At 40.5% G+C, this 19145-nt stretch overlaps 1 protein-coding gene across 5 annotated transcripts in view; it reads left to right on the forward strand.

Annotated features, from left to right (window-relative positions):
• Nucleotides 1–19145, forward strand: part of LOC139213416 (rap guanine nucleotide exchange factor 6-like) — a 134915-nt gene that overhangs the window by 94537 nt on the left and 21233 nt on the right. For all 5 annotated transcript variants that reach the window (XM_070844100.1, XM_070844101.1, XM_070844097.1 and 2 more), the window contains 9 exons: nt 553–689; nt 2713–2871; nt 3790–3942; nt 5404–5568; nt 6939–7046; nt 7314–7517; nt 9082–9190; nt 9311–9554; nt 15085–15242. In XM_070844100.1, the coding sequence (XP_070700201.1) occupies nt 553–689; nt 2713–2871; nt 3790–3942; nt 5404–5568; nt 6939–7046; nt 7314–7517; nt 9082–9190; nt 9311–9554; nt 15085–15242 (1437 nt within the window). The remainder of the gene's footprint in view (nt 1–552; nt 690–2712; nt 2872–3789; nt 3943–5403; nt 5569–6938; nt 7047–7313; nt 7518–9081; nt 9191–9310; nt 9555–15084; nt 15243–19145) is intronic.

The following is a 19145-nucleotide window of genomic DNA, read 5'->3' on the forward strand; positions in this document are numbered from 1 at the left end:
TTGACACATTTCCATCCATCTGGCACTAAAAACTGTTTAAAAACACAAAGAATTACATAAAAATCCTGTGACTGCCTAGCCCAAGTTTTTTTTTTTTGTAAAGACCAAAAGAAAGAGGGACAGAGATGAAGAGGAAGACAGGAAATGAATGAGGCAATAACAGCAGGGTGAATAAAAGGAAGCTGCTGAGCCAGACTGCACAGTGTGCAGGTTGGAGCTAGGTCACTCTGTTCTCAGCCACAGCGCAGAGGAAGATCAGCAGGAGAGAAACAGAGTGTCAAAGTTTGGCATTAGGCTTGAAAATCTTAAGCACTGATAATATGCACTAATCCAGTCCAGGATACATGTTATCTGTGTGTGTATGTTATTATAATGGCTTCTTTCTGAAAGTAACAGTTCAGTAGTGTTTTGAGGAGCATGGATATGTAGATATATAAGAAAAACGGATGCTTCGGGAACAAATGTTACATCAATACATGGTTTTTACATGTTTCACAGGAGTTTGTTTCACTTACTTTCTTCTCTCCCCTTCTGCATTTTTCTGCCAAACAGAGCAACTACTGGAGTTCATGCACCAGCTGCCTGCCTTTGCCAACATGACCATGTCTGTTCGCAGAGACTTATGCAGCGTCATGGTTTTCGAGGTTGTGGAGCAGGCAGGCACAGTCATACTGCACAACAGACAAGAGGTATGAATGAACACACACAGAAATCTGTAAACCGCAGGCTATCACGCACACTGTAAACGTGCCCTATAGAAGTCTGAGAGTGTTTTAAGTCAATGTCCTGAATCTAAGGCTTTAAAGTATAAAGAATATTATGTATACAGTTATCAATTTATTTTTTTTATTATCTTAAGGTTATTCAAATACACTGAATTACTTGTACAATTAAGCTAGTTTTTGTTTTTTATTTAGTTAGAAACTAAACTGTGTGTTTGCTGATGATTTCAGTTCAACAATTTTAGTCTTTCCATGGCAGAAAAACAAAAACATAACGAAGAGATTTGTAGTGGGCCAGCATGGGTGAACATGCAAAAATACACAAGATGAAAGAAACGGCACACAAAAACACACATAGATACATGGAACCACACACACACACACACACACACACACACACTCAAAAGTGTTGACACCCTTTCATGTGTACACACAAAACCTCAGCTTTCTCCAGTCTATTCAAAGCTAATTCACATAGAGAAACTGGTATGTGCAAAGTCACTGCAGAGCAAGAGCCCCGTCAATCACCTGAACTGCTACACAGCTAATTAATTAAGTTACACGCCTGAGAAACGGGAGGTCTGTCATGGCTGTTTGGTTACACACAGCAGAATTAGAACCAACAGGGTGATAAATGGCAATGAACGTCTAGCCGCCAAGCTCCGGGAGGAGGGGAACCCACGTCAGCAGGACCAAACCACACACACTAACACACACACTTAAAAGCGTTGCGCATCATATGGGTGTCTGTGCCTCCATGCTGTGTGTGTGTGTGGAGTCAGTTGATGTACACGTCTGCTCCTCTCCATGGAGTCGCGTTGAAGGTCAAAGAGAAGCACTTGGCTGCTCTCACAAGTGAACACAACTCTGCTAAGTGAGCGAGAGATGGGAAAGGATGATGAAAAAAAAAAACTAAAACTAAAGTGGTCTAACAGAAGTAGAACGAGAGGTAAAGTGTCTCAAAGGACGGAGAGGAAGAGAAAAGGAAGCAGACGCAGCCAGCAAGGGACTACCAACTAAACTTTCCTTACTCACAGTTTTATATGACAATAATACCTAATACGCACCTTTGCAGGCCCACTTGAATATTCATGATATAAAATGATAGTGTATGTGCTATGAGACAGGTTAGACTTAAGCCAACGTCGTAAAAATAGCCACTCAAGGACTTCTGTGTTCAGTATATATTGTATGTGGTTGATTACCTTACCTCACCTTACTTATTACCATTTCATCATGAGAGCCTGACTAGAGATAGAGAAGATGATGGGGAAAGAAAGTGAGGGGCACTGAGAGAATTGGAGATTTGCTAGGCGTGAAACAGTGATAGAATGAAAAGGCAATGAGGGGGAAATATCAGTTATAGTTGTGGAGGGAGCCCAGGGCTCGTTCATCCTCCCTCCATCCTCTCACACTTGCGATGAATGGCTTGTTATATTATGCCTGCCAGCATTTCCTTTTCAAAAGCTGCCACTGGAGACACAATACCTTTTCAGCACCATACTCATACCTCACGCAACACACATTATGCTCCCAGTATACTAATGTCAGTTAGTGTTATATAGCCATTTTAACAGTCAGTCTTGTGCAGTGGTATAGGTCTTCTGCTTGCATAGGTCCACTACTTCAAATTATTCAAACATAGCAGCTTTATTGCATTACAGTGATATCTAGTGTGCTCTTTGAAATCTAATGACCTAAGATAAAGCTGTGACAAGTGACTGAAGGTTCAACATTTCTGCTGATCTAAAATTAAACATTACATATTTGGCATTGTCACTTGTGTTGCATCTGCTTCCCATTTACCATATAAGAGCAGTTTCAACACTCTAATATATTCCACATAAGAACACATTGATGTACAGTGTATTGAGTTAACTGTGGATAAGGCTTAATAGAAAGCAATAAGATCCATGAGCAAGTATTTGTACCGACAGTGTAACTTATGCAGATAACTTTGAGGATGTCATCTCTGTGCGCCTGTCTGCAGCTGGACCTCTGGTATGTTATCTTGAACGGAGCGGTGGAGATCAGCCATCCAGAGGGAAGAGTGGAGACTCTTTGTATGGGCAACAGTTTCGGCATCTCACCCTCACTGGACAAACAGTACATGAATGGAGAAGTTCGCACCAAGTTAGACGACTGCCAGGTAAAGAAGACCGACAAAAGACTAAAAAACATCTAATGATTGTTGAAGTGCTCTCTACACACTTACAGCCTCAATGTGACTGTTAACAAAAATAACTGTGTGACCCGCTGTTGTGGTAGTTAAGAAAGACAGTTGCAGCATTTCAGGTTACTTAAAAACACTGCACTGACACATGACAGACTACGGCAAGTATTTGTCAAGGTGCCACTAAAAAACCAGAGCAAGTGTATATGATAGTACCATTGTCATGTCATGTATTGATAATAATAATTGATTTTCATCACCTTGTTTATTAGATTTTAGCATTACGCTTGGTATATCTCAATACAGGTTTTCAGTTAAGTCACAGGCCTATTGTACATTGTCATTGAGTGGTGAATTACTCAGATGTGTTCACAAATAGCTTTCTAGGTTTTTCACAGAGAGACGGTCTTGATATAGCACTGTGCTGTGCTGTTAACCATTTGACAAAGCTAAAGAAGCCCAGCATGTACTTATGGTAACTCATGTTTCACTGGCCAGTTCCTCCCTTGCACATATCATTTCCTGTCTTCAGATACAGAGGAAGTTGCAGAGGTAGGGCTTAAGTGAGGCAAATGCAGAAATTGATGATTTAGTCAAGGGAAGCGCAGCGAGGGACGATGTTGTAGGGTGGTGACGAGCCATGTCTTAGCACTTTCTCTTCACTGTGATATAATAGGAAGATAGTTTAGCGTTTACCTTATTTAATTGAGTTTAGTTAGTGTAAGAAATAGTCTTGCTGGATCTTCCTTCCGTCATCCATCTATCCCTCCCATGCCTCTCCCTGTCCATCCTCATGCTTCATCTGTGCTGTTGTTTGAGTACCCGTATGTGGTGCAGAGCAGTGTTTTGCTCTTCTACAAGTTCACCCGCCTTCCCCATGTTATCCTCGACCAGTTCGTCTGCATCGCCCAGGAGGACTACTGGCGCATCCTCAACCATGTGGAGAAGAACACGCACAAGGTGGAGGAGGAGGGGGAGATTGTGATGGTGAAGGAGCACCGTGAGCTCGACCGCAGCGGGACCAGGAAGGGACACATTGTCATCAAGGTTCGTGATTTTAAATGTTTAAGTGTTTTGTTGTTAGATTTCAAGGAACTAGAGTTCAACCGGAGTTGGAGAAAGCATTTAGCATTAGTATGTTGACTTAATGTGAACCTGTTGTGGATGGAGAAGTAGGGATGCAGGATGGCTCAGGCTTTAAACTTAACACAAGTTAGAGGTTTGACTGGTGCTTCACCCAGAGCTGAACCACTGTTAAATGACTCAATATAGGAATCCATTTAACCTTGTTCAAGAACTTACCCTAAACAAGATGAGTCAGGAAGGAGACAAGGAAACTGGGAAGGTTTAATGTTCAAGGTCAAACTGCATGGCAGCAGGCAGCACATTTAATCTCACCCTAAACTTGGATTAACATGAATAATTTCTCCAAATCAGAAAATCAAGTTATCACCTTTATTTCCATTATTATGTACTAAATACACTAAAAAGCCTTTAATTGATTTGAGTACCACCTCATTATGAATCAGCCTTGCCCTCCCATACACTAACTTGCAAAAACATCAATGCAGCTGCTCAGTGTTCTTAGTTGATTGTTTAGAGGCACCGTTAGCACTATTAGTGTTTGCTGGGCATTTTCTTGTACGCTACATTGCAAAGCGCTCCAAGGCCTTTTGATCCTTCTCCTGAGCCTCCAGAGGCAGCCAGGTATTGATCGGATAATGGGCCTGAACGATTCTCTTGGCCACTGCTCCGAGAAAGGCTGTTGGCTCCAAAACATATCCAGTGGAGATGAGTCAATTCACAAGTGTTAGCATTTCCGCTTCTGTTTTTGGCTTTGTTCTTTTTGTGTCAGACAAAAGTGGGTGGCTTTCTAGTTTCTGTTCCCTGTCAAATGAATCGTTTCCCCCAGAAACCTCTGCTCTGATAACATTAACAAACATGCTGAAACCAGAAAGTTTATGATGAGTTTATGATTCTGATGAGACATTGTATATTATCTGCTTATGAATGCAAATGAAAAGTTCAAATGAATAAATATTTTGTTCCCAATTATAAATTTAGATTTTGGTCTTATACCAATCCAGGATAGTTTTGATATCTCAGCAACAAAAGCTTGAGTGTGCTCTTGCAAAAGTGTATATGTGTATATGTGTGTGTGTGTGTGTGTGTGTGCGCACATATCTTTGTTGTATTGATGAGTGACTGACAGTTCAGTTCAATAGCTTCATCTTTATAGTTTATGTCCTTGTCGCTTTTATGATTAACTGACATAAATTATTCAAATTGGTGTGTACACATGCTCTTGTGCTCACTTGCTTCAAGGTGTGTGCGTGTGTGTGTGTGTGTGTGTGTGTGTGCGTGTGTGTGTGTATGCATGCTTCAGTGTATATGTTTTTTTTAAATACTCGTGTCATATACCCTTGTGTATGTATGAATGTGCATCTTGTGTTTTTCTATGTGTATCCTTATATGTTTGTGTGTGTGTGTGTGTATTTTTCACCCCAGGGAACCCCGGAGCGTCTAATCATGCACCTGGTAGAGGAACCTTCGGTGGTGGACCCCACCTACATCGAAGACTTTCTTCTGACCTACAGGACCTTCCTGTCAAATCCCATGGAGGTCGGCAAGAAACTGCTGGAGTGGTTCCAGGTGGACAGCCTCCGTGACACGGTGAGTGTGTGTGTGTGTGTGTGTCTGTGTGTCTGTGTGTGTGTTTGTGGAGCAGTTGACTTTGGTTAGTTAATGTTTATGTGCGATATGTGGTTCGATGTTAGAAAGAATGCACAGATTTGTGTGTCTGCACAGGTGAGGGGTAATAAAGAAAGAAGTTTGGAAAGTTTGTGTGTGGATTAACAAGACTTGTACGTGTGACTATACTTTTGAGATTGTGTGTGTGTGTATTGGGGTTAGAGTCCACATGAAAAGTCAAGTGCGTTAGCTGACTGGGATGGGAATGTTAATGTAAATAGTGCAGGGTCGTAGTGTAGAGTACACATACCAAGCTAAACTCTATATACCATTCCCATATATCTTCCATTCTGTACTTTTTATGTGTGCTGTTTAAAGGTCCTTGTGCTCCTGTCAGCACTCTTAATGTTTTGTATTCATGCATGTTGATGGAAATTCATGCGTTATGCCGCTCACACGCCGATCAATACAAGTTCAGCTAGCTCAGCTGTCCTTGAGCCCAGCAGTGATTCGTTCACGCCTGACACTCCCATTGTCCATAACTGCTTTAACCAAAGATTAGTCTTGTACTGTCAATAGTCTTTATGCGGTTGTCATTCAGGCTTGAAGTCTCCAGCTCCGTTAAATAGGATCTAATCCTGTACTGGATGAGCAGTGAGAAAGTAGCAGAATGTGGAAAGAGAGGTGGAGAGATGGCGTGAGAAAGGAAAGAGAGTTGGAAAGTGGGCATTGATTGATGCTCTGTGTTGATGTATTGGTTGCTGCTTTGACCTTTTGCAAAGGTTAGAACAACGTTACCACTCTTGTAAATTTGCAGAAATAATTGTTTCCGAATGCCCCTTGCATTAGGTTTTTTTTCTAATTATTGTTGGACAAAATTAAGCAGTCAACCAGTGGTTTAACATTTTTTCTGCAGGCCTGCACATGGTCATTATTTAGCTCCCCTGCTGTTTCCCATGTTTTACAAACTACTTCAGATTTGTTTTTCAGGAAATAAAGCAAGATGTACTTGATTGCACTGAGTAAAAACACAAATTTGAGAACAGTTGCATTATTTTGCAGCAATTGAAGTATTTGGAACTGATTTAACCATTTTATATAGATGAGAAATGTTTAACGTCAGTGCTTTAACAGCAGGGTAGCTTAGTAAATAAAACTGCATTTAAAGCATTAGAGCATTTAGAGCAACTACCAGCTTCTGAGGTCGTATTTAAATATGAAGGATTCTGCAAGAGCTCTCAACAAATTTATCAAAGCAGCTCATGCTAAAATAGTGCAAAGACTAGAGGGTGAAAATAAATTGTATGAAAATAAGGGTGCATTTTGAACAAAGCTCTCATTGTGTCTCACAGGTAACGAGAATAGTGCTGCTGTGGGTCAACAACCACTTCAATGACTTTGAGGGTGACCCGGCTATGACACACTTCCTGGAGGACTTTGAGAAACGCCTAGAAACGACAGTAAGATCAATCCAAACTTGGTTATTACTTTGTTATTGACTGTCAGTTCATTTTCAGTCCCCAAAGACATATGTGCAGTCAATTATTGAGATATCATTTGTATTCTCATTGTATATGTAAAAACAGCTGTGTGTTTAAATCACATGATTACACATTATTACATTTGCAGGTTGTTTTTCATTCCAATCCAGGTTGCAAACAAAAGCTAATTTAAATGCTAGACACCCCAGACTCATCATTCAGTTCATACAAGTTTTCCCTCCTCAGAAAATGAAGGGCCACTTGCGGCTGCTGAACATAGCATGCGCAGCCAAGGCTAAGTGGAGACAAATCACCCTGCAGAAGGCGTCCAGAGAGTCGCCGCTCTACTTCAGTGTGCAGGGCGGCAGCGAGAGAGGGTTTGGCATCTTTGTTGAGTCGGTGGAGGAAGGGAGTAAGGCAGCAGAGACTGGACTCAAACGGGGAGATCAGGTGAGAAGACATAATGCAATATCACTTGGTGAGATCCAAAGTGGAATCAGTAGATATGATACATTGCTATCTGTGCTTTATGGCTGTAAACAATTAGCCAGTTCGTTTTTTTCACAAAATCGTGTAAAGCGTGCATATGTGCTGTCTTATGTGACAGGATGAAATATGATGTGAAACATAGAACATGGACATTTAACTACATTATGAGATGCATGGACAAATCTGTAAACGTGACATTAACTAGTTAAAAGTCACAATAATGTCGTGCTCCTAACAGGAGTGCAGTCAAAGTATGACTACTTTGTCTGTGAGGTTTTAGGTTGCGCAGTCTTTAGATAGACCAGTCAGAAGGTCAGCAGTCTTACTTTAAGCATATGTTCAGACATTTTAACAAATCTGTTTTACACGTTTTACACGTTTTGCGCCCATATTCAGCCCTTACAATATCACCAAACTGAAGTGACTGATACTGGGAAGCCGTTTGGATGATTTTAAGATAAGAAGAGCATGGTTTGCATGTGGGGAGAACAAATACCAAGAGATCTCTAGAGAAAAGAGATCATTCCACATTTCAACCATCTCTGCAGTATCTCATCTGTTATGTTTTTATGGTTATCGAGTGTCTAAACAGAAGCCAGTGCTGAGTCAGTTTCTCTGAAAGCCCGAGAAAAGATTTCCCCTCATTGTCTGGCTACAATGAAGCATTGTTTTGATAGCATCATGCAGTTCTTGCAGCAGCAACCTGGAGTGTGGTCAGTATTTAGGGAATGGAAAATGGAACCGTTTATAGTATAGGGGAGCCCATAGGCACAACATACTCTAGAGTGCACATGACCTCAAACTGCAGTAAAGATTCACCTCTCAGCACAACAACCTGAAGATCAGGTCACTGGAGTGACTTTGGGAACAAACTCCAAATTTTATTCTTCCATTCATCCATAAGTGCCCTCCATAAAGTCTGGTAAGGCCGGACTGTTTGTGAGGAGGTCTGAGAAACAATAGGAACATAATTATGCATCTGACACCCGCGTTTTGATCAGAGGCAGCTTTTATTCGAAGATCCATCTTGGCTGTCCTCAAAAAATGTCACCCTTGGATATTTATTCTGCTGGATACATAATTGAAAAGCTCTGACGTGGCCCGCCTAAAGCTCGAAGATAACCTTGAGTTAAAAAAAGATTGTTTTGTTTTGTCGATGGTTAATTTTAACTCCAGCAAACTACAGAAGCATCTCTTCTAAAGGCGACATGAAACGGCAGTGTTCAAATCGAGCTCCCCAGCAGTCACACTGCACTGCTCGCTTCCCTTTTTGTTTCATTTAGAGTAACTGAGTGACCACATTGTTCACTCTTTGCATTTAGTAAACTGCTTTGCACAGAGTAATACCATGACAGGCAAACCAGAATACAATTAATGTGTGTCAGATTTCAGTCAAGTATAATTGTTTCAAGAGGAAATCAATGTTTTATTTTTTGTTTTTTTTGTTACCCCAAAGAAACCCATGCGAAGGATTTGCATTATTTTGACCTGCTATAATGTTGTCATGTCATGTGTCTTGTTTCAGATCATGGAGATCAATGGTCAGAACTTTGAGAACATCTCCATCTCCAAAGCTGTTGACATCCTTAGAAATAACACACACCTCTCTCTCACCGTCAAAACCAACATATTTGGTGAGCAAACTTGCACAGTAATTCACATAGAGTGCAATTCATCCACTTCACCTGAGATTGGTGCTAATTATTTCAGATGGTAATATCCCTCCTTCTCTCTCTGTACCTCCATCCATATAGTCTTCAAAGAGCTCCTTAGCAGGATTGTGCATGAGAAGAAGAACGGTGGCCCTCACATTCCCAAGATCCAGGAGAAAAAAGGCAATCGCTTCTCCATCCCCGACCTTCCCGGAGACATGGAGTTTCCTACAGACCACAAGAGCACTAGGAAAATGAAGGCTAACACTGTGTCAGGAGGACGGAACAAAATCAGAAAGATGCTGGAGAAGACGCGCTTCAGTATACTGCCACCTAAACCATTCAGGTAAGAGAATTTATGTTAACGTTGTTGTTGTTATGGTTGTAGGAAATGTGTGAAGTGGATAGAAATGTATTAAAATGAATTTTCTAATTTAAATGTATTGATATATAACAAGCAGAAGGACATTGGTTGAATACAGGTATATGTGGGACACTTTCTCTGTGACAGCAGAAACCACATTCCCTACATACACACCACAGAATGGTCAGAAAATGTTGATGTAAATTATGGTCAGAAAATCTGGTAATTAGTCATAAACACAACATGGCATGGTTTTATGTCACAAAGATTTAAAATAGAGTTTTAAAGCAATGTTTTTTTTAAAATAATGTGTCATATGACAATGTGAAAGAGGTCGCTTGTAGCGATGAACGTGCAGAGAATTTTCACCTGAGGCTGCAGCAGCCCTCGGCTTTACAGAGCTTCTTGTGAATTTCAGCTCATTTTTTAGTTGTCTGGCCTGCAACTGAACTGGGACATTTTCAACAGCAGCAGGCAGCTGTTTCCAGTATAAAAGCTCTAAAAACAGACTGTACACTACCTCCTCAGTACCAAACCACCAACAGACACAGTGGTTAGCAACTTTTGGGTAAACATAGTGGTGCATTTAGCAGATATAGAGACAGATATATCCCTCAGAAGTTTGTAGAGACCACAAACAGCTAAATGAGAATGAATATTGGACTTACTTTAGTCACACGGACAGAAGTGTGACTCCAAATGAATGGTAAGGTCGGGTTTTGTTTAAAACTGCTGTAGGTATAAATATGTGCTGTGTTCACAACTTCCACTTTCCGCTGAAAATTAAAAGTCTGATTTTGTAGTTTTAAAAGGTCAGTTTAGGCGGGTTTACCTTCCTCAAATACCACTCTGGAGTTGGTCTTCTCTGACTGGATTCGTCTACTGTCTCTGCATCAGTGGTGTAGCAACCATTTTAATGTTAATCTCCAAAAGCCTGTAGCTTTGCTATTACTTATTGCACCGCTTCAAAAATGATAGACAAGCACATTTCAGTGTCCTGTCGTAGCTTGTATGGGCAGGAAATGGAGAGATTTCACATAAATTTCACTAAAATCCATACCAACATTTATTAGAGAGTGGTGGTACCCAAATAAGTAACGTTGACCTATTCTAAACTGTAGTAACAGGATTATTGTTCTAAACATGTGCCATTTACTTTAACATTTTCTTATTTATGGTTGTCTGCGATGCAACACTCTTTCTACTCACAATGCACTTATCTTCAGCTGCTGTTATGTCGCAATCGCAAAAATGTAAAAGGCATCGTCGTCGTCGTCGTCATCATATAACCATTGTCGTTGTCATCTGTAACCAGCCATTGTTCTCGTAGCATCTGGAGCAATAGAAAGCAATCGTGCAGATGGAGACTCGCATTCAATATTCCACCCGTAACATGCTGATACAGGCTTGATTTCATTTCAAAATTCATGCCTCTCCCGGCCTCATTTAACTCCATACTGTGTCAGAGTGTGCGAGAGAAGATGCTGTTCTCGCCTGGTTAATTATAGAGAAAACCATCAGCGTGGCTCTCGTGCACTGTAAAGTCAGACTCACTCACACAGACACGACATGCATATCTGTGCCCCCTCACTTGTCTCTCTCACTGTTTCTACTCCATCAGTTTCTAGCTCTGCAGTGATTATGTCTACAAAGCCACACAGTTTGCATGGAAACTAATTTGCTCTGTCTCATAATGCAAACACGCCATCACACGGCCATTGATCTGACTCGATGCACAGCTTCCAAAGGCTCTCTGCTGCGTTCTATTTATCGACCAAACAAGGGGCTTTCATTGCTTCTTATTTTGTTGGTCGGCACCATTCAAACTACTCTTTGGTTCAAAGGAATTGATGGCTGATTAAAGAGACTGCAGATGAGAGTGGAGATGAGGGGTGATTTGGGTCACTAGGATTCATCAGTGCATGTTGTAGGATGAAAATCAGACGGGTATCTACAGGGTGTGTCTTTCTGGGTGTGTATGTGTGAGCACATGCATTAATACAAAAGTTACGGGCTGCTCTAAGGACAATGTGATTTAAGATGTTTTAAGTATGCCCACACACGCACTTGACTCACTGTCGTTTTAAGGACACACTTGCTCTTACAAGGATGCAACCTGTGACCAATGTTGCTATATAACAACTCTCTGTCTCAATGCCTTCGCTTACATCTTAAACATCTGTTAATGTGTGGCGACAATTTGAAATCCAATTCAGATGCTCTTACATACCTACATACGTACATACATGCACAGACTCACGGTTACTGCTGCGGCTTCCTTCTGTTCTTGGCTGACATTGTGCTCCACTTCAGACGAGGATTTTATATGACAAGGACACATTGGCAATAAACAAGTCGTTTTTCTGCCAAATTAAGATGTCAGGGCCTGTGCATGCACCTTTACACACATCCCATATTGACAAGCCCAGTTGATTTACATTCCATAGATTGGAAAGCAATAGACAGAGGTTTTAGCCTTTAGTCAGTTTGTCTCAGAAGTCCATGTGATTTAGTGGGATGACAATAAAGTAGTAACCCTATGTCTCATGATGCCATTTCCATCCTCTCTACTTCTTTGTGATACAGTTATATATACTAAATCATGCTGCATATCACTATCGGCCATTGTGTTATTGAGTGTTTGTGCAACTCCACATTCACCCATACAAGAAGTCCACATTTTATTGCATGCTCACTACATCACTGATGCACTGCTGCTCCAACTGAAAGAAGAACTGTTCAGGGAATTATTACTCTGTTGGCATTTAGAATTATCACTCTGTTACAGTTAAAGACCTGCCTAAAATCAATAAATTCACCTAAAATATAATCATCTGCAAGAAATGACTTTCTGTGGAAGAGAAGGAATGCATGATAAAGCTATGTTTCTGTACTTGCGTGTTTTATGTGGTCAAACAAGCTATTGATAATTCTGTTTTCTTGAATTTTTTTCTTAAGATATAATCTTTAAGTGTTTCCTGCCTCTCTCTGACAGATCAGGTCAACAGGTCAAATAATCGAGTTGGATTTCCTCACAAAACCTGCAATTTCCTGTCATGTGCTGTGTATGAAACTATTGCTTTTCAGCCATCCTGTCAGCGTGTCCAGACTTTTATCTATTGTATACTCTGTCAACCTACATGTGTGTTTGCGCTGTTTTCAGTCTGTGAGAAATGAGAGGCCTTGTCACTCTGCTGCACTTGTATCGCTAAATCACTTCAGTAGAGCTCTGCTTCTGTTTTTCTTTTGTTTTGTTTCTTTTTGTTTTTCACGCTTTTCAATGTCGTCTCTCTTCCTGTTCGTCTCCGCTGCTTCAGGGGCCTGTTTGGGTAAGACTTCTCGCGTAACTCACCATTCTCTAACCATTTAATTCAGTATCCATCTGCAGACCTGCGCACAGCAGGCAGCCACAAACACACACACACACACACACAAACTCACCAGCACCACTGACCTCCAGCAGCATTTCTAGAGGACTGCAGTTGTAGATTTCATGCTAATTCCTTTAACACACAAATCCCATTTTTCTCCAGAGTCAAGGTGCTCCTTCCCTTTGTATTCACATTCAAACTTTCAGGTTAAATTTGTGTTCACCAGTCAGACATGTTCTGTTATTCAACAATATGTACTGCATTCTGCAGGGACGTTGTAGAAAATATCAAGGAACAGTTTTTTGTCCAAACCTGACACACATTTGTTTGTCATCATCGTGTATAATTATGTCTGTCCTGATTTGCCTTGGTCAGACTCACAAGTCAATCAAGTCTTCTTTGAGCCCTATTCCTGCTCATCTCTGTTTTACTGTCCTTCCATCTTTTTCTCTCCTCTCTTTCCTCCATCTTGTCGGTGCAGTAACCTCAAGATTACAGAGGCTTTGCTACAGTCGCACTCGGCTGTGTTAGTGGAAGCCCCGCATTGTTGCACCGTTTTCGGTACATACTGTACCGACACACACAGCTAGAGGGGAGCTATAGTCAAGCATGCAGGCAGAATGAGATTAACTCTGTCTCAATTTAAATCAATGAAGTCAATGCTAGATACTGCTAAAGGTCTTAGATTGACAGGGTGCCTGCAGGTCTTAGAAAAATACACATACACATTAAATTGAAAACAAATATGAAGGTGTTAAAGGTGAAGGTAAAGTTATTAAATGATTCTATATCCGATTGCACACTGTTTTGTGTTTCAGTCAGCTCCATCAGACCTGCCAGTGTCTCTTTTAAAAAAAACTAAAGTGAACCTAAATGAATGAGTCTTCTTTAATCAGTTAATCCATGTTCTATTTTATGCTGCTTGTCTTGGTCCCAATTTATTGTTACATGCTGTTTGGAAGCACTAGAAAATGTGATATAATAATAATAATAATTATTATTATTATTATTAGGAAAAGTGCCATATCATCCCTACTAATTGTCCATCATTCTTTTGTACTTTGTCTGGAAAATAGTTTAATTTCACTCTATGCAGTATTAAAAAAGGTCTTTAAATGTCTTACATTTTACTGAGTGAACCCTGCAGAAACCCTGGTTGAGGTGAAATTCACCACAAAGAAAGTGCTATCCAGCCTTCAGGAACACATTTATCATTTGAGGCATTTAGAATCACAAAACCCAACCTATCTGTCTGTGTGTTTGCCCCAAAGGAGTTGCCATTTCCATCACAAGTATGCAGATCCAGGCAGTCTAATGAGGCCACTAATGTAAAGGTTGATGTTTGCATATCCCTGAACACCGCTGAGGAGTCAGGTAGAAAGGCGCCTGTCCAGTTATAATGTGGCCGTGGACACACATGAGAGCAGAGGGCTAGATGCTAACACCAACAGATGGATTCAGAAGCCAAAATTAAAAGCAGGGACACAATGTACAGATTTGCAAATAAAAAGAATACCTGCAAAGTCATGGGAAAACATCTGAATGAGCTAAAATCCTCATTATTTTTTGTTTCTTTTCATTTGTGCTCTGCTGTTTGCAATGCTTGTTTATGTCTCTGTTTGTGTGCGTGTGTTTTTTTGTGTGGGTTTGGTGAACTTGTTTGTCTCTGTCTGTGGATGCTCCTTATCAGTTCCTGCCACTCATGAAACCGCCTCATGGATGACTTTCAGCTGTGCCTCTGCTGCATATTAAAAGACAAATATATTGATACTGATATTTGGTGTAGTCACTCTGCAAGAGTAGACATTTTGATTAAATCTGCTGATATATATATTATTTGTTATGAGATCTTATTTTTTATATGTTCTCAAGATGAAGGGAAAGACACTCACTCTAATACTTGTGCTTAAAACTCAAAAAATAAAAATAAAAATATTCAGGCAGTTTAAAAAAAAAAAAAATGTCTACTGCTGCAAAAGAACAGCCTAAAATTGATTTTAGAACATTAAGCTTGTCTTTGATTGAGAAAATCTAATTTTCCTCTTTTTCTCTCTCTCTCATATCACACCCTTCTTCTTTAATCCCATCCCCTCCTTTCCCCCACTCCAACCTCTCCCCGCCATCCCTGCTTTCCTGTATAGTGACGGTGGCATGGGTCAGTCTCAGGACGACAGCATTGTGGGTACCAAGCAATGTCGTCACAGCGTGGCCATCATGCCAATCCCTGGTAACCTGTCGTCCAGCAGCCCCGACCTGCTGCAGCCAGCGACCAGTGTCCTCGACTTCTCCAACCCCGCAGGTAAGAAAAGATGCTGACTTCATAAAAATCAAGGAGATAATTTTCCATCATTACGTTCCACGTTACACCAATTGGCCCATGGATGGCGTTTAATGTTCAGTAGTTTATTATAACTTAGGTCTTACTGTATTGTAGTAGTTTTGGCCATCATTCCTCCCGTCAATAACAATTAAATTGTAACTGAAATAAAAGGTCACTGCCAATTGAACTTGACACTCAAAAATCTATTATATTTGATATACTTCTATAGTACATTTAATTCTGGCACTTTTCCAGTGCAAACACAGTACATAAACCTGCAGGGAAATAGTGTTTAGTATTGAATTTGGACACAGCTATCTTCCAACCTCTTTTCTTTCCAATGAGGGATTATTATTGACATATTGAGGTGTGCGTTTTCCCTCCAGAAAAAGGGTTTTATACAATGGCTTGTTTACAAGCCGTCTGATTGTCTCTTACTTACTGGATTTTTTTGGCCTATAAGCAAACTTAAGATTCCACCAATGTTGGTACGTAGCAACAAAGAAAAACAATGACCATAACTTCAAAACATAAGATCCATATTCTAATAAAACTGTATTTGCTACTGATTGTCCCATCAGTTTTGGGGGACGGCGTGTTGTATTTGATGGTTAACTCATTTATATTTCGGAACACATATCTTGAGAAAAACAACAGCCTGAAACTTGAGGTGAATTTTCGATAAAAGTCCTATTTGTGTACTTCACAACAGCAAGTGCTTCGGCTATAAAGGAAGCAAAACTTTCATTTAACGTACTCCCAGTTCTACACGACCTTCATGGCCTCAGCTAAGGTGGCTCAGCCAAACAGTTCAGTGCTGCTTTCCTGAATCTGTTTGTTACACTTGAATTGAGACCTCAGCCTCATTGAACAGTGAAAGCCACTTGTGGGGTGAAGGACTCAATGCTCGGAGACACTTTACAGACAACTTGTCACCTTTCAACATAATCGCATCGAGCAGCCATACTGTATGAGAAATGGAGTGTCATGTGCCCTCTTTTATCTTTCTGTTTCCTTGAAAAAAAACCACTCATGCTCACTTGTGCTGACAAAGGAACACACACACACTCAAAGCAACTGGAGGTTTCCAGCATAGATGTACACACACATTCACTCACACACACACAGACTCACAGAGCCAGGGGTCTTTCTTTTTGAAGTGCCACAGAGCTGTTGCAGAATTGTGCCACTCTGACAAGAATTATCCTCCTGGACTATAAAACTTATTTATTCCTTTCCTGTCAGACGGGTTTCTGCACCCATAATTATGTAAACCAACATGGAGCACTCCCTGTGGATTTGCGTGTCTATGTGTTTGTGTGTTGGCGAGATTGAAATATTGAGAGAGGAGAGAAGAAGAAAGAGAAAGTGAAAAGGTGAAAGCGAGCGAGAGAGCGAATATGGTCCTGATTTATTCCACCAGCCATTTGTCAATGAGCTCCACACGTTCAGACAGACACACACACACACACACGTTCACACACCTGCACGTACATCCCTGGTTTGCAGACCCATATATCACATGTGGTTGTGTTGCGCTGGAGTACAAACACACACCAACTGGGCCTCATTAATCATCTCCCATTAGATCAAGTTTCCTTTAGTCCTCTGGTCTCCCATTAGATTTAATAGTAGGGGGGAGAACAGCCCGCTCAAACAAAACCCTGTTCCAGATGCTCTGCAGGACTTTTAATGCCTCCAAAGTCCTACCTGTAATTATATTAGTGTAAGGATCAGAAGCTGATGCATCAATATCACCTTTCCACTGTGCATAATGGGAACTATGAGCAACCTGGTTGTCAATTTGTCTGGGTATGGGTAAAATCTTCATTAAACTTTTCAGAATATAGTTTATAAAGTGCTTCAGGTTTGACTGTAACCATCGAAAGTACATATATACTTCCCAAATAATGATAAATCAAAAAAGAATATGCAAAACAGAGAAAAGAATATGTAAAATCAAAGACAGATCAAAGTTTTGATCACAAGCCCTCCAGTTGTGTGACATGAATTGATTGGACACATTGGGACTCATTTTCTAAGCCTTTTATATCATATCATGTTTGTATCTGAGTAAATGTGAACTCTTAAATCCTCTGTTTCTCTCTTTCACTCTGCTCTGTTTCCCTTTCTCCTCTTGCGTCTCTCTTGCTGTAATTTTAAACAAATGTTCTAGTGTCGACATGATGAGTCATACTCAGCCACTCTGGTTAGCACATGAACAGATTAAGGCTAGGCTAGAAACTCCACTGGTCTTCCCTCCTTTTTCTCCTCTGTCAGGATGTTTCCAGCCACTATGTCTCTTCGCACTCCTCCCACACTCTCTTTCTCTCATGTTCACTGTGTTTTCTCTTTCCCTTCTCCGCTTGCCAAGCCCTGGGACTGTACTGTAAGTATACATACCTTCAGTGCCACAGTTTGATTGTGCCTCAGTAAATATCCCTCCCTAATGTCCCCTCCATCTTGACTTTTTTTTTTTTTTTAAACCTTTAATCCATGAACTTATTTTTCCACACTCGTCCGTTCTATCAACCAGAAAGCAGCCTGCGACACCACACAGACTTTGAACAACCACATTAGCATTCCTGCGAAGATTCATTCTTATCTCACTGTCAAACATAAACATGCGTCTTAGTTTGCTGAACGAGCCACCAAACAAGCATTCACTGGGGAAAAGTGTGCTGCTAACATCAGTTTGCTATGGAGTCAGATCAGTCTCAGTTGTAATAAATGCACGCAGAAGGATGCACAAAAGTTTGGGTTTTCTATATAAAATGACTGTCCACTTAAGTATTTATCAACACTACATGATCACATTGAATGATACTCTCAAATCCAGGCTTATCTCCACCCTTAAACAGAGGGAGCCACAAATGCATCAAAAGTACATTTGTTAACCTTATTAATGAACCTTAACCTTATTTAATGTTTTTTTTTTATATTTATATAAAAAAATATCTGCGGCATTAAAAATATTTATATGGAGACAGTCATTTAATATATAAATCCTGAAATAGATTTGTGAATTCATCTGTGTGCGTTCATTAATATTGAGACTGATCTGAATAGTTTTGCAGGTTAGATGCTCAGCCACAGCACATTAAACAGCACGTAGACATATCACTTTGGTCCAGTTAGATCCTGCTCTGGTCCTTTGTACCAACTAACAACACATTGTCTGCCTATGGCTAATAGGCTACAACTGTTTGTTTACTTTGTCTATTATTTCCAGCAGTACCAGAGCCAAGCCTGCAGGCTGCTGTCAATCAAACACAGCCACCAATACTCCCCTCCAGCCACTGAGACAAAAAGGAGCATGACGAAATATAGCACTTCATGCAACCATTTGGCTTCAATGTGTTTTTAATAGTAGTGCTCTTTTTTTTAATAATAGTGTCCTCCTGTTTGACAGGTTCATTGTTGGTTTCAGTCTCTTTATGGAGATTGGTGATAATAATAGAAAGAAAATGATAATACCAACCTTATCATTAATAGACTGAGTCTTACAAGGATGTTCCGGAGTGAAACATCCTCCTAACATGAACATAAAGAGACATTCTTTCTCTTCGCGTTCAACTCTAGCTACTTTACTCCACTCCTCACAGCACCTGAAGCCAACACGTGCTACTCTATTTTGCTCTGTATGCTTTCACATGTGATTTATAGTCTTCCGACTATATGGAGGAAGGCGAGGATGAGGATGGGGAGACTGAGGCGTACGTCTCTCCGTGCTGTGTTTGCAAAAACCTAAGACTGTGTAGAAATCCTCTTTGGCTTCAGTCCCTGAATAAATTCTCTGGTAATGATGAAAATGAATGATGCCTCATTAAAGGTGATAATTGATTCGATGTTTGGCAGGATGGGCAGTGACTGTCCTCCCGT

This window comes from Pempheris klunzingeri, chromosome 14 (assembly GCF_042242105.1).
Source record: "Pempheris klunzingeri isolate RE-2024b chromosome 14, fPemKlu1.hap1, whole genome shotgun sequence".
NCBI lineage: Eukaryota > Metazoa > Chordata > Actinopteri > Acropomatiformes > Pempheridae > Pempheris > Pempheris klunzingeri.